We start from the raw sequence: 16,295 nt of genomic DNA on the forward strand, positions 1-16,295 counted from the left end.
TATCTCCGTGTGTTTGGAAATATGGAATGATTGAGCTCGATGGTCTTGATGTTAATTCAATGCTCTGAAAGAGCGGAGGGTGGTTACAATACATGTGAAATTGATGCCAAAAATGTTAGCATCACATTATCAATTTTATAATATAGTGGCGGAGATGTCTGGATTTCCGAACACAAATGCACCGCAAAATGCGTATATCTTGCCTACCTTGTTCGAGACAAGTGGTTTCAACAGGAAACGTAGTCTTGCTATCAAAGTAGGATCTTATACACGCTTTTTCGGCGACTCAATCCAGGTTTAAAATTGTTATTTTATCTATTTATATATTAAAACCTCGATCGGGAGTTAGTATTGTATTTTTTGAGATTCGCATTGCGGAAAGCTTTTTCACAATTATGAGGTTTAAACACCAGAAAACATTATCTGTTTCAAGCATGATCTACTTTATCTCGCCTTACATAAGAAAGGGATTCAATGAGTCTTGGTTAAACCGTTAAAGAGAAAATTATTGTGCATGCTAAATATTATGGACGAACTTTTTGGAAGACAAACGAACTAAAAGAATCAAATACCTATATTTTGATATAAAGGGATATGCATCATCTCGACCAGCTTTTTCCTAGACTACTACGCCATTTGAGGTGCTCAATTTTTTCACTCGAAGCATTAATCCTAAAAAAGTAGAACAAAACAACTCAGACAAGACAATTTAGATGTTCCAACATACATTAAATTACCAAAAGACAAAAGCAAATGGAAGGCATGTTCTCTTCACAAATTGGAACACATGAAAAGAAGAAACTATGTGCAGAGGGCACTTCAATCAGGTTCACTGGCCAGCAGGTTAGAGTTGGCAATGACTGTCAACAGTCCTTTTTCTTTGCAGGCTAGTACGCTGGTTCTTGCTGAGAATGAAGCTGGTTCTATCAGGGCACCATCTGTGAGTGCAGTAGTGGCTGCAATTGTTTTAAGCAAGGACAACTCCATTACCGTGCTATTGGCCGGCTCAGGTCCTTCCCTTCGAGAAGCTGCCACACATGCTGCCTCATGCCATCCTTCAGTTTCTCAGGTAGGTAAAGCACACTCTTAATCCTCATTACTCTGCAGAACGTTGGAATGAATATTAGGACTGTTGCTTTGGTCCTTTTTACAGCCCATTAAATTGAAGCGACATTGCTATATTTTCTAAGAGTTATGCATTGTGGCCAGCAAGAAATTTTCACTTTGAAAAAGCCCAGAATATTGTCAATCTGCAATTTATAATTGTATTCGATTTACCATCTTGTGTACTTGGGCTATGCCTATCCTTATTATTACTACCGTTTACTTATCAAAAAAATAATTGTATTCGATTTTCTCTTGGATAGTCTTCAGGGATAGAAATAATATATTAGGACTTCCTTCAATATCCTGAGATCTTACACTGATTTGTCTTTGAAACACAGTTCAAGGGCATAATATTATGGGATTCTGAAAGTTGGCTGATGCTATTTCTTGCAAAGGTGCTTGTAGCTGATTCAGATAAATTTACACATCCAATAGCGGAACCTTGGGCTAAACTAGTCCATTTAGTGCAGCAGAGAGGTGACTACTCGCACATAATTGCACCTTCAGTTTCATTTGGGAAAAACATTCTACCACGTGCAGCTGCTCTTTTAGATGTTTCCCCCATTACAGATGTTATTGAAATAGCTGAGTCTGATTTATTTGTCAGGTATATTCTATGGTTTAGCTCCTTTGATTGACATTGCCTTCTCAAGATATTTCATCTGTTGGTTGATATGTGAGTTAATGTTGCTATCAAGTACCAAGCAGACTTCAAGCATCGGATTACATCTCTCTTCATTTCATTGTTTGGATATTGGCAAACTACTTGATGAGGTCTTGGGAAAGGTCTTATTATCAAACTGAAGTTTAATAGGACAGATAACAGTGCTACTTTTTCAGGACCTTAAATTCTTGTATGGGCTGTCAAGACACTTGCATTCTCTTTAATTCCAAATATTGTAATAAAGCCTGAATTCTGGCCTCAATCATGTAGCTCTGCAATGAAACCATGTAGCCTTTATGATGTCAAAGCTATATCAGCTTTAAAAACTAATGGATCTTACCTGAGGTCTTTGGTCATCAGGCGGAAAAAAAGTTATATTATTGGAAATTTTGTGCTGCCAAAATCTTGGAAGAACTACTGATGGGACAAGAGCCTATTTTTCTTTTTTTCGTTTTTACAATTATTGTATCTGTTCTTCTCTCTGTGTTTTCCCTCTTGTGGCTCTTATGAAGGAAATAAAACAGAGAAAACATGGGTAGTTACTGATTTTGTTTTTTGATAAGTAGTTACTGCTTTTGTTTTTAGTGGTCCCTATATCTGTGTTTTCTATGGGTCTAGCTGGTGTCCTGTAAAATGTTTCCTGTCTAGATTACCGAATATTTCAATTCATGGCTACCGGATGCTCTTGTTTTGAGAAGTTCGAGGATGTGCTGCACACATATATAAATAATAAAATGCTTCAAAATATTGTGGTTATCAAGTATTCCCAGTATGTAGAAGTTTTTTTTTACTCTCTTAAACAAGGCAAACTGATCATCAAGTAGAAAGCATTATTCCTCAAAACAGTCTTACCTACAATCTACAAGCTTCACATTCCATTCCATTTACCTGTAAGTAAAAAATTCTAGCCATTCATGTCCTCTACATTGTTTTCATTGCAATCTTTTGTCGGTTAATTTACATTGGTAGAATTGTTTGCAGACATCACTTGACATTATTAAAGAAAAGGATGAACAATTTTTAGAATCTTTTTGCTTCACCTACCTCTTAAACCTCTCTGGTGTGTGACTCTGACTTATTTGCCTCATTTTTTAGCCAGAAAGTTTTCTTAGGCTCAATCACCGACAGTTTTCAGCTCATTATATAGATCTACAATAATCAAATAAATGCTCGAAAGTTGCTATGGTGGAGCAGTTGCTGCTTCTTGTGCTGTAGCATTATGCAAATTCGCTCTTAGGCCTTAACCGTGTGTCTAAGGTGAATGCTGATTTTTTATCTGACATGAAAAATATTAAAATCATTTGCCAGGCCAATATACGCTGGTAATGCACTCTGCACCGTTCGCTACACTGGTGCCAATCCTTGCATGTTGACCATTAGATCCACATCTTTCCCGGTGCCACCAACCTTGGCCGATTCAAAATCTAAGGAGGCTCCTATCTCCCAGGTTGCTCTCTCAACCTTTGGTGAAGGTCTGTTTATCTTTTTCTAATCCCTAGGAATTTTTGTTGGCCACTCTCCGACTTGAACATATACAAAGAAGAGATTTAACAATTCCCATTTTGTAGTTCTTCATTGATAGAGATTTGACTATTTCTTGGGTGATTTGTACTGATCACTTTTATCTGGTAACTCCATGCATGTATTGACATAAAATTATGTACTTATCAACGGATTCTATAGGTAATTCGAGATATATAAAGCAGACATCTCAGGATACAGAACGCCCTGATCTTGGGAATGCACGAATTGTAATCACTGGGGGGCGTGGGTTGAAAAGTGCTGAGAACTTTAAGATGATAGAGAAGCTTGCAGAGAAACTTGGTGCGGCTGGTACATTTTACATATAAAAAGAATTTAGGTTCTTTCATCTTGAATCTATTCAAGCCATTGTTTTCAATATGACCTTGTTTCTTTATTCTACTGCTAGTATAATTTGGAACTTTGTTGATTTTTTTGCTTACTTGGTGCCACCCGTGCTGCTGTTGATGCGGGATTTGTTCCTAATGATCTCCAGGTAACACCCATTATTATTATCTCCAACTTTGTGCATATCGTTTGATATTTTGACATGATTTCATCAGATATGCCTTCCATTCCATTAATTCCAGTTTCTTCGTTGTCTTAAAATTGTTAAAAAAATGATAATAAATAAAAAAAAATTGTTCAAACTCAGTTTTCCTAATTGCCACTATGCAACACGGAAAATAGATATGTGCCAGCTGTCCGTTGGCACTTGAAAGCTATGATGATTCTGAATTTGGAACCTCTTTCTCTCCCTAGAAAGAAAGAAAAATTTTGGTGATATGTGTGCCTGATGCATCTGTATATAAGTTGAAATTCTCATACTGGCATGAGAGGTTTTCTACTTGTTGTCTTTGGGATTGTAGGATGCTTCCAATAGCATTAACTACCAGTATATTTACTATTCACTTTTACCACACATGTTACAATTAGTCTATCGTGCTAATGTAGGGTTCTTAAAACTGCAAATTATAAAAAGCGATAGGACGATGCATTACACTTTTGCCCAATGTTTTACTCACTGTGAAACTTAAATCTGCTTTGCTTTTATGCTCTTTTTCGATGCAAGATTTCGGGGATAGCAATTTTGCTTGCGTTTGATTTTTTCCCCTCTAACGACACCCTTCAATTGCAGGTTGCTGATCATGGACTTGTAGGTGATCTTTTTGAGGTGATACCGGAGTTCCTCGAGAAGGTTCCGGAGAGAAAATAAACCTCTAACCTGTGCTTTTCCAGGATTCCCCCTTGGAGGTGAAAGATTAAGAATGAACTGTCTTGTTTATAATAAGTTCCAAATTCTCATTTCTTTGAACGTCCTTTTATATAGCATGAAATCAAAATCACCCTTTTCAAATCGCCTTAAACTGGTCAAAGGTCGTGATAAGCAATACAGCCAATACTTCCAAATTCTCATGAAGAGGTATTTATTATTATCAAACAACATAATGTCAATGTATAAACAATGAGTTTTAGAGCCAGGTTTCCCATTATGGGATCTGAGTGGTGGTTGTTATCCAGATGACTAACATAAGGGGGGAGTGAATTGAGTTGTATTTAAAAATTAATAATTATAAATCAAATATACAATATAAAATATAAACAAAAAATGAAGCATAAATATAAAGAGTAAGGGTAAAAGAGAAGTAAACACAGTATGTTAACGAAGTTCGGTCCCCACTGCCTACGTCTTCGCCTCAAGCTACCCATTGAGGATCTCCAAATTCACTATTCAACCCCTTTCAAGTAGAAATAGAAACCCATTACACTTTTGAACAACACCGCTATAAAGGATCCGTGTAGAACACCCTCTACACATGCAATCACCTTAAACGTGGTAATTCAACTATTCTCTGCGTAGAACACTTTCTACACGCACAAGGGTTATACACACTCTTTTACTAATACAAGAGCTGATAGTGGGTAGGCTATAAAAAAATACTCCTCAATGACTGAAATAAGAACAATACAGCGTAAACTATCTTTCAAAATGAACAAGGTTTAAGACTCAATGTTTAGAAAAGAGAGAATGAAAGTTTTGAATGAATGTTGTATGCTCTTAGTGTTGTAAATATGAAACTCTCAAATGATTTATTTATAAGCATATGAGATTTCATATTTAAATTTAAAAATATTCACATGTCAAAGACAACATCAGTCATTTTTCAAAAATTTCAAAGCTAATCTTTTTACTTTTTGCATATGACAAAAAGAACACACTTTACTTTTTAAAATTTTCAAACAAAATCATCTACTTTTTGCATAAATCAAAAAAAGTATCAATCATTTTTGAAAATATTCAAATAAAACATGCACATGTGAAAAATGACAATTAATTATTTTTAATATTTTCAAAAATTTCAAACACAATCATCTACTTTTTGCATAAATCAAGAAAAACATCAATCACTTTTGAAAATATACATATAAAACATGCACATGTGAAAAATAACAATCAATCATATTTAATATTTTCAAAATTCAAATCTTTAATCATGTCATGCACATGTGAACGATGATAATCAATCATCTTTTAAAATTTTAACTTTAATTTTTAAAATATTCATGCACATGTGGAAAATGTATTTTAATACTTTATGATAAAATATTAATTTTAAATCTTAATTCTAATTTTGAATTTTTAAGAGATTTACAACATTACACTATGACTTTAATGTAAACTTGTTTCCTTCTTACTCATACTTGGTTTCTTGATGAGCTTTACTTCATTGTGTAGACAACTTGAGTTTAAGACTCCTTTATTCTTTGAATTTATTTGTTATCATCAAAATTCATATGTAAATTTATAATTAAACAAAACTTGAAACTTTGGGTTCAACAATCTCCCTATTTTTGATGATGACAAATACTTGATAGAACTTGAAACCTGTATTAATATTTAAGCTCCCCATGATAATGTGCGTTAGTTTTTCAAGTAAAAGTATAAATATAATTCCAGACATATATAACAAATTTAACAATTCAAACAATATTAATGTTCTAGTCTAAAAATTTAAATAATATTAATGTTCTAGTATAAAACTTCTTCCCCTTTTGACATCATTAAAAAGGATCCACAACAAGTAAATGAACTGAAAAAAAAAATGGGGTGTTAGGAGAAACTGTAAATAGTTAAAAAAATTAAGCCGCCCGTGACCCGACAAGTGTGACTGGAGATTTGAAAAAATCACCTGATGTTATTGATAAACGAGATTAAGGGCTCCAAGTTTCTAAAAAAAATGTCATTTTCACCAATCGGTAAAAAATTACATTGCTCATTGACTTAGATAATAGCTTGTCTTGTTCTTTATACTATCTCTATAAAATCAATCTTAAAGTTCATCCAATCTGTATCAAATTTTCTTCTCATCTCTATAACTCATATGCATTCTTTCAATATTCTCGCTTTAAGTTTTTAATTCTTTTCTCAATGGCTCATTCTTCTAACATTCATCTGAATTCATCTATGAGGTATTCTACACCTCAATCTCTTGTTCTTTCTGCAGCTATTATTTGTGTCATGTTGTAGTAAGAAAATAACAATTTGGCTAATAAGTCAGACTCCAATACTATTTACGACTTGGTGAGTCTCGGGACTCGTTACTCCTCCTCTATAGTTGCTTTTTTTTCCAGCGGCTAAAAGTCAGAAACTATGAGATTGAAAAGCTTAAAGAACAAATTGTTGTACTTCAGCAAATTGTTCAAGAGTTTCACATAAGGAAATGAATATTTTGGCAGAAGAATAAACAGTTGAAATCTCTATTGGATTCTTCATTTCGCTTGCCAGTTTCCATGACTTAACCTCAAGTTTATGTAAAAGTATTTATAAAAATTCTCTCTATTTTTATTGACTCTGGTCTATCTTTTAAGATATATTCGTAACATGCATCATACATATTTATCTTCTAATCATACATAATCTATCTTTTGGCAAAGGTTTTGTGAAAATATCTGCTAACTGATCGTGTGTATTTGTGAACTCTAGTATTATATCGCCCTTCTGCACATGATCTCGAAGAAAATGATTTTTTATTCCAATATGCTTAGTTATAGAATGTTCTATTGGGTTCTTTGAAAGATTTATGGCACTTGTATTATTACATTTGATTGGAATGTGATTATATATGAGTTTAAAATCTTCAAGTTGTTGCTTCATGTAAAGAACTTGAGCACAACAACTACCCGTAGCAACATATTATACCTCAGCAGTAGATAATGCAACAGGATATTGCTTTTTATTAAACTAAGAAATTAGTACATGACTTAAGAAATGACATGTTCCACTTTTTCTTTTTCAATCAATTTTGCAACCAGTATAATCTGCATCTGTGTAACTGATCAGATCGAAAGATATATACTTAGAATACCATAACCCTATGTCAATTGTATCACTAATATATCTCAGAATGCGCTTAACTACAATTAAATGAGATTCTTTTAAAGATAATTGAAAGCATACACATAAAAACACACTAAACATAATATTTGATCTACTGTCTATCAACTATAATAAGCTACCAATCATATTTCGATATATTTTCGAGTCAACTGACTTACTGGATTCATCTTTATCAAGTTTAGTGAATGGACTTATCGGTGTTCCAATTTCCCTACTACCTTCCATTCCAAACTTCTTGAGTAATTCCTTAATATATTTTGATTGATTGATGAATGTCCCACTTTTTACTTGCTTAATTTGCAATTCGAGAAAGAATGTAAATTCTTTCATCATGCTCATTTCAAATTCTTCCTGTATAGTCTTAGCAAAAACTTGACACATATTTTCATTAGTAGCACCAAATATTATATTATCAACATAAATCTGAATCAAAAGAATATCATCATTTTCGTGTTTAATGAAAAGAATTGTGTCGATTTTTCTTCTTGAAAAATATTTTTCAATTAAGAAACCACTGAGTCTCTCGTACTAAGCTTTAGGAGCTTGTTTGAGTGCATATAATACTTTTGTGAGTTTAAAAACATGATTTGGACAAATATGACTTTTAAAATCTGGAAGTTGCTCAACATATACCCCTTCATTTACTTTTCTTGCATAGCTAAAATTCAAGATTCATAAAGAAGTGCTTCATCAATATTTTTAGGTTCAATCTGATATAGAAAAGCAGTATGATTGTAAATATTTCTAAGAGATGACCGAGTACTTACACCTCGTGAAGGTTCTCCCAGAATTTGTTACACTGGATGATCTTTCACAAATTTTCACTATTTTATTGCATCTTGTATTAAATTTTGATGATCTTTCTTATGTCTTCATATTGGACTTCCTCTATTGTGTTATCTTTGTTGAAATTGAGACTTTCCGTGTTATTTATACCTCTTATTTTTTCATCAATAAATTTTTTAGAAAGTAGAGAATTAGATTCATCAAATACTACATGCATAGATTCATGTACATTCAAAATCTTTTTATTAAATATTCTATAAGCTTTACTATTAGTAGAATATCCGAGAAAGATACATTCATCAGATTTTGCATCAAACTTCCCTAAATTATCTCTGTCATTTAAAATAAAACATTTGCATCCAAATACATGAAAGTAACCAATGTTAAATTTTTTCTCATTCCAAAACTCATACGGGGTTTTATCTAATTTAAACCTTAGCATAACTCTATTTATAACATAACATGCAGTACTTACCGTTTCGATCTAAAAGTAACTAGGCAAGTTGTTCTCATTGAGTATTGTTCTTACCATCTTTTGAAGAAATCTATATATCCTTTCTACTACCTCATTTTGTTGAGGAGTTAGAGAAGCAAAAAAATTATGTACAAAACCATTTTCATAACAAAAAGTTTCAATATTTTTATTAACAAACTCTTTTTCCCTATCACTTCGGATACTTGAAATAGTATAGTCCTTTTCATTTTGAATTCTCTTGCATAACTTGGTAAATGCATTATGTGCCTCATCTTTATAAGTAAGAAAGATGACCCAAGTATATCTAGAGAAATCATCAATAATAATAAATACATCATATTTTCCTCCTAAACTTGCAATTTTATTTAGTCTAAAAAGATCCATGTGTATCAGTTGCAGTAGTCTAGTAGAAGAAATATGTTTCTTGGTTTTAAAATAAGTTTTTGTTTGTTTACCAAATTGGCATGCATCACAAATTTTATCTTTAATAAACTTTGTCTTTGGTAAACCTCTCACAAGATCATTTTTTGAAAGTTTAAAAATAAGTTCCATATTTGCATGACCTAGTCTTCTATGTCATAATCAACTAGTTTCATTTTGAGCTGAAAAACAAATAGCATATTATGAGATAATTTTTTCAAAATCGATTGTATAAATATAGTTACTTCTAAGAGCAATAAAATAAATATTACAATCATAATCATTTAAAATAATGCACTTATTCATTTTGAAAGTAATTGTAAATCGTTTGTCACATAATTGACTTATACTAAAAAGATTATACTTTAGACCTTCAACAAGTAGAACATCTTCAATTATGAAAGAATATTCATTACCAATTTTACTTATTCTCACGATCTTCCATTTTGAGTTGTCTCCAAATATCACGTGTCCTTCTTCTTTAGATTTAAGATCAAAGAATTTAGTCTTATCTCCCGTCATGTGTCTTAAACATCCACTATCTAAAAACTATTTGTTTTTACTTGTGGAGGATTTCATGCATACCTATAAAAACAATTAAAATGATTTTTCTTAGTACCCAAATTTTTTAGGTTCCTCATTTATTAGTATTATAATAAACAAGATTTTTAGGTATTCATATGACCCTAATAGTCATTGTATGTTTTCTTCTAATAAGACAAGCATGATAATTATGACTATTTCTATTACAAAAATGACAAATAGCGTATAACATATATGAAGAACTTGAGTGATTGTAATAGTATCTTTATTTGACAAAATTATTTTTATGAAAATAATTTTGAATACTAGAATTTAATATAGAATGATTATCAAAAGAGTTTTTATAAAGTTTGTATTTTTATTTAGACATATATCTCAAGTTTGCCTTATCAAAAATACATCTTTGACTACCAAAAAAATTTTCAAAATTTCTTTTTCCATTCGTAATGTTTTCAATAATATTTTCTAAATCAATTTTCTTCTTCTTCAACTCAAGATTTTCATTTTTTAAAACGATAATTTCTTTTCTTAAAATATCAATTTCCTTTGTTAAAAAAAAAAAAATTCTTTTTCAAAGCAGTATACTTGATACCCAATTTTTCAAATTTTCCATATACCTCTTTTAAAATATTTTGTAATTCTTCATATGAAGGATCTTCAATATTATCAAAATTTGTTACTTCAATGTCATCTTTAGCCATAAGACAAAAATTTGTTGGTTTTTCATTACTTACTTCACTATCTGAGTTACTTGAATCATTAACCCATATAACTTTTATTACTTTCTTACTATTGTTTCGATCTTTTTTTAGTAGATGACAATCTTATTTGATATGACCAGACTTATTGCATTTATAACAAATAAAAATGTCATTTTTATCTGAATCTTTCTTGGAAAACTTTTTGAATGATTTCCTTGGATGAGTTTTATTCTTCTTTAAGAACCTCTTAATTCTTCTTGTTATCATCGTAACTTTTTCATTTTTGTCGTCATTTTCCTCATCTTCGTCACTTTTACTTTCATAAAAAACAGTTTTAAGTGCCAATCTCTTCTTTGACTTTCCTTTTTCTTTTCCTCTTTTCAATGTGTACTTATGGGTGATAAGTGACTCGATGAGTTCATTTACTTTGAGCTTCTTGAGGTCTCTAGTTTCAAGAATCGCTGTCACTTTTGATTCTTAGCGTTTTGGTAAACAGTTTGAATTATTTTTACTATCTCCACCTTGAAATAAATTTTGCTAAGAGCTGTCAAGCTGTTTATGATGTTAGTAAAACGAGAGTATATATACTAGAAATAAATTCATCATCATGCATCTTAAACATTTTATATTCATGAGTAAGAATATAAATTTTTGATTACTTGACTTCGAAGTTCCTTCATAAGTAACTTCCAAGTTATCCCAAATTTCTTTTGCCGTAACGTAAGTCATTATTCTATTAAACTCATTTCCGTTGAGAGTATTATATAATAAATTCATAACAGTTAAATTCAAAGTATAAAGTTTATCATCTTCATGATCAAACTTTTCTTCTTCTTTTTTGACATTTACTCCATTAACAACTTTTATTGGAATGCATTTACAAATTTCTCGACTTTGAGTATAAAGGAATATTCTCATTCTAACTTTTCAGAATGAGTAATTGTCTTCACAAAAGAGCGGGGGCCGATTGCTAGATTGACCTTCATCAAATGAAGCTGTAATTTAGCCATAAGATCTTAACTCAAAAGATAGCTTAATCTTATAACAGATCCCTCACTCTGATACCAATTATTGCCTAGATGACTAACACAAGATGGGGTGAATTAAGTTGTATTTAAAATTAACAATTATAAATCAAATATACAATATAAAATATAAACAAAATATGAAGTAATAATAAATATAAAGAATAAGGATAAGAGATAAACAAATTCAGTATGTTAACGATATTCGGCCCCCACTGCCTACATCCTCGCCTCAAGCTACCCCTTGAGGATCTCCAAATTCACTATTCAAACTCTTTCAGGTGGAGATAGAAACCTATTATACATTTGAACAATATCGTTACAAAGGATCCGTGTAGAACACCCTCTACACTTGCAATCAGCTTACACGTGAAAATTCAACTATTTCATGTCTAGAACACTTTCTACACGCACAAGGGTTATACACACTCTTTTACTAATACAAGAGCTGATTGTGGATAAGTTATCAGAAAAACACTCATCAATGAGTGAAATAAGAACAATATAGCGTAAACTATCTCTTTCAAAATGAATAAAGTTTAAGACTTAATGTTTAGAGAAGAGAGAATAAAAATTTTGAATGAATCTTGTATGCTCTTGGTGTTATAAATGTGAAGATTGTTGAACCCAAGATTTCAAGTTTTGTATAATTATATATTTACACATGGATTTTGATAATAATAAATGAATTCAAAGAATAAAGAAGTCTCAAACTCAAGTTGTCTACACAATGGAGTCAAGCACATCAAGGAAACAAGCATGAGCAAGAAGGGAACAAGTTCACATTAAAATTATAGAGTAATGTTGTAAATCTCTTCAAAATTCGAAATTAGGATTAATGCTCAAAATTAATATTTTATCATAAAGCATTAAAATACATTTTCCACATGTGCATGAATATTTTTGAAAATTAAATTTGAAAATTTTGAAAAATGATTGATTATCATCTTTTGCATGTGCATGCCTTGATTAAAGGGTTGAACTTTGAAAATATTAAAGATGATTGATTGTCATCTTTCACATGTGCATGTTTTATTTGAATATTTTCAAAAGTGATTGATACTTTTTTAGACTTATACAAAATGTATAAAGGTAGATGATTTTGTTTGAAAAATTTGAAAAGTAAAGTGTGCTCATTTTGTCATATACAAAAAGTAAAAGATTAGGTTTGAATTTTTTGAAAAGGAAAGTGTGCTCATTTTGTCATATGCCAAAGGTAAAAGATTAGGTTCGATTTTTTTGAAAAAGTGAATGATGTTGTCTTTAACAATTGAAAAAGAAGAACTTTTTATTTGAATTTTTTGAAAAAGTGAATGATGTTGTCTTTGACATGTGAATCTTTTTAAATTTGAATATGAAGTCTCATATGCCTATAAATAGATTATTTGAGAGCTTCACATTCACAACACCAAGAGCATACAACATTCATTCAAAGCTTTCATTCTCTCTTCTCTAAGCATTGAGCATTAATCCTTGTTCATTTTGAGAGATATAGTTTGCGTTGTATTGTTCTTATTTCACTCATTGAGGAGTGTTTTCTGATAACCTACCTCAGCTTTTGTATCAGAAAAAGGGTGTGTATAACCCTTGTGCGTGTAGAAAGTATTCTACACAGGGAATAGTTGAATCACCACGTGTAAGATGATTGCAAGTGTAGAGGGTGTTCTACACGGATCCTTTATAGCGGTGTTGTTCAAAGGTGTAATAGGTTTTTATCTCTACCTAAAGGAGGTTGAATAGTGAATTTGGGAATCCTCAAGGGGTAGCTTGAAGCGAGGACGTAGGCAGTGGGGCCGAACCTCGTTAACATACTGAGTTTGCTTCTCTCTTACCCTTACTCTTTATATTTATTGTTATTTCATATTTTGTTTATATTTTATATTATATTTGATTTATAATTGTTATTTTTTTTAATACAACTCAATTCACCCCCTCTCTTGTGTTAGTTATCTGGGTAACAATTGGTATCAGAGTTAAGAGCTCTATTATAAGATTAACTATCTTTTGAGTTAAGATCTTATGGCTAACATTGCAGCTTCATTTGGTGAAGGTCAATCTAGCAGTCGGCCTCCACTCTTTTGTGGAGATAATTACTCATTCTGGAAAGTTAGAATGAGAATATTTCTTCAAACTCAAGGTAGAAAAATCTGGAAATGTATTGTAAATGGATCTTATATTCCAACAAAAATGGTTGATGGAGTAAAGGTCAAAAAGAAAGAAGAAGAGTTTGATCGTGAAGACGATAGACTTTATACTTTAAATTTAACTGCTATGAATTTATTATATAATGCTCTTAATGGAAATGAGTTTAATAGAATAATGAATTGCGCTACGGCAAAAGAAATTTGGGATAACTTGGAAGTAACTTATGAAAGAACCTCGCAAGTCAAGGAATCAAAAATTTATATTCTTACTCATAAATATGAAATGTTTAAGATGAATGATGATGAATCTATTTCTAGTATGCACACTCGTTTTACTAACATCATTAACAGCTTGACAGCTCTTGGCAAAGTTTATTTCAAGGTGGAGATAGTAAGAAAAATTCTCAACTCTTTACCAAAACGTTGGGAATCAAAAGTTACAGCGATTTTTGAAGTTAGAGACCTCAAGAAGCTCGAAATCAATGAACTCATCGGGTCACTTATCACCCATGAGTACACATTGAAAAGAGGAGAAGAAGAAGGAAAGCCAAAGAAGAGCTTAGCACTTAAAGCTATTCCTCATGAAAGTGAAAGTGATGAAGATGAGGAAAATGACGATAAAGATGAAGAAGTTGCGATGATAACAAGAAGAATTCAGAGGTTCTTGAAGAAAAATAGAACTCCTCCGAGGAAATCCTTCAAAAAGTTTTCCAAGAAAGATTCAGGTAAAAATGACACTTTAATTTGTTATAAATGCAATAAACCTAGTCATATCAAACCAGATTGTCCTCTGCTAAAGAAAGATCGAAACAAGGGCAAGAAAGCAATGAAAGCTACATGGGATGATGATTCAAGTAGCTCAGATAGTGAAGCAAACAATGAAAAATCAGCAAATTTTTGTCTTATGGCTAAAGATGACATTGAGGTAACAAATCTTGATAATATTGAAGATCCTTCATATGAAAATTTGCAAAATGTTTTAGAAGAGTTATATGAGGAATTTGAAAAATTGGGTATCAAGTATACTGCTTTGAAAAAGAAAAATTCTTCTTTAACAAATGAAATTGAAATTTTAAGAAAAGAAAATATCATTTTGAAAGATGAAAATCTTGAATTGAATAAGAAGAAAACCAATTTAGAAAATATTGTTGAAAACTTTACGAATGGAAAAAGAAATTTTGAAAAACTTCTTGGTAATCAAAGATGTGTTTTTGACAAGGCAGGTTTGGGATATATGCCAAAACAAAAATTCAAACCTTATAAAAATTTCTTTGATAATCATTCTACATCAAAGACTAATATTCAAAATTCTTTTCATAAAAATAATTTTGTCAAAAAGGGATATTGTTATAATCATTCAAGTTTTTCATATATGTTACATGCTATTTGCAATTTTTGTAATAGAAATGGTCATAATTATCATACTTGTCCTATTAGAAGAAATCATACAATGACTATTAGGGTCATATGGGTACCTAAAAATCTTGTTTCTTCTAATATTAATAAATAAAGGACCCAAAGAACTTGGGTACTAAGAAAAATTATTTTAATTGTTTTTATAGGTATGCATGAAGTCTTCCACAAGTAAAAACAAATGGTTTTTAGATAGTGGATGTTCAAGACACATGACGGGAGACAAGACTAAGTTCTTTGATCTTAGATCTAAAGAAAAAGGACACGTGACATTTGGAGACAACTCGAAAGGGAAGATCGTGGAAATAGGTAAAATTGGTAATGAATCTTCTCTCATAATTGAAGATGTTTTACTTGTTGAAGGTCTAAAACATAATCTTTTGAGCATAAGTTAATTATGTGATAAAGGATTTACAGTTACTTTCAAAATGGATAAGTGCATTATTTTGAATGATCATGATTGTAATATTTGTTTTATTGCTTTTAGAAACAATAATGTTTATACAATTGATTTTGAAGAAATTACCTCACAAGATGCTATTTGCTTTTCAGCTCAAAATGAAACTAGTTGGTTATGGCATAGAAGATTAGGTCATGCTAACATGGAACTTATTTCCAAACTTTCAAAAAATGATCTTGTGAGAGGTTTACCAAAAACAAATTTTCTTAAAGATAAAATTTGTGATGCATGTCAATTTGGTAAACAAACAAAAACTTCTTTTAAAACTAAGAAACATATTTCCACTACTAGACCATTGCAACTGATATACATGGATCTTTTTAGACCAAATAGAGTTGCAAGTCTAGGAGGAAAATATTATGCATTTGTTATTGTTAATGATTTCTCTAGATATACTTGGGTCATCTTTCTTGCTCATAAAGATGAGGCACATAATGCCTTTACCAAGTTATGCAAGAGAATTCAAAATGAAAATGACTATACTATTTCAAGTATCCGAAGTGATAGGGGAAAATAGTTTGTTAATAAAAATATTGAAACTTTTTGTGATGAAAATAGTTTTGTGCATAATTTTTCTGCTCCTCGAACTCCTCAACAAAATGGGGTAGTAGAGAGGAAAAATAGATCTCTTCAAGAG

General features: G+C 31.2%; 1 protein-coding gene across 6 annotated transcripts; it reads left to right on the plus strand.

Moving 5' to 3' along the window:
* Positions 1-564: 564 nt before the first annotated feature.
* Positions 565-4,659, plus strand: LOC122280843 (electron transfer flavoprotein subunit alpha, mitochondrial-like). Of its 6 annotated transcripts, XR_006230049.1 has the most exons (6): positions 570-1,069; positions 1,446-1,714; positions 3,080-3,243; positions 3,455-3,604; positions 3,702-3,788; positions 4,431-4,659. XR_006230049.1 is itself a non-coding variant. In XM_043091905.1 (5 exons), the coding sequence occupies exons 1-5, from the start codon at positions 788-790 to the stop codon at positions 4,506-4,508; spliced, it is 864 nt and encodes a 287-aa protein (XP_042947839.1). In that variant the 5' UTR covers positions 565-787; the 3' UTR covers positions 4,509-4,659. The 6 variants fall into 6 exon arrangements, 5 of the variants coding, with proteins under 5 accessions (XP_042947839.1, XP_042947836.1, XP_042947837.1 ...); XM_043091905.1 differs by lacking the exon at positions 3,702-3,788 and having other exon boundaries at positions 565-1,069; positions 1,503-1,714; positions 4,453-4,659; XM_043091902.1 differs by lacking the exon at positions 3,702-3,788 and having other exon boundaries at positions 568-1,069; positions 4,453-4,659.
* The last annotated feature ends 11,636 nt before the right edge of the window (positions 4,660-16,295 follow it).

Source organism: Carya illinoinensis, chromosome 11 (genome assembly GCF_018687715.1).
Source record: "Carya illinoinensis cultivar Pawnee chromosome 11, C.illinoinensisPawnee_v1, whole genome shotgun sequence".
In the NCBI taxonomy this organism is placed as follows: Eukaryota; Viridiplantae; Streptophyta; class Magnoliopsida; order Fagales; family Juglandaceae; genus Carya; species Carya illinoinensis.

Bases quoted from the DNA above. Each gene is read 5' to 3' on its own strand.
- LOC122280843 (XM_043091902.1), top strand. From the start codon at position 788: ATGAAAAGAAGAAACTATGTGCAGAGGGCACTTCAATCAGGTTCACTG. The intron at 1,070-1,445 runs GTAGGTAAAGCA...TTTGAAACACAG, and splicing joins GCCATCCTTCAGTTTCTCAG to TTCAAGGGCATAATATTATG. The intron at 1,715-3,079 runs GTATATTCTATG...ATCATTTGCCAG, and splicing joins GAGTCTGATTTATTTGTCAG to GCCAATATACGCTGGTAATG.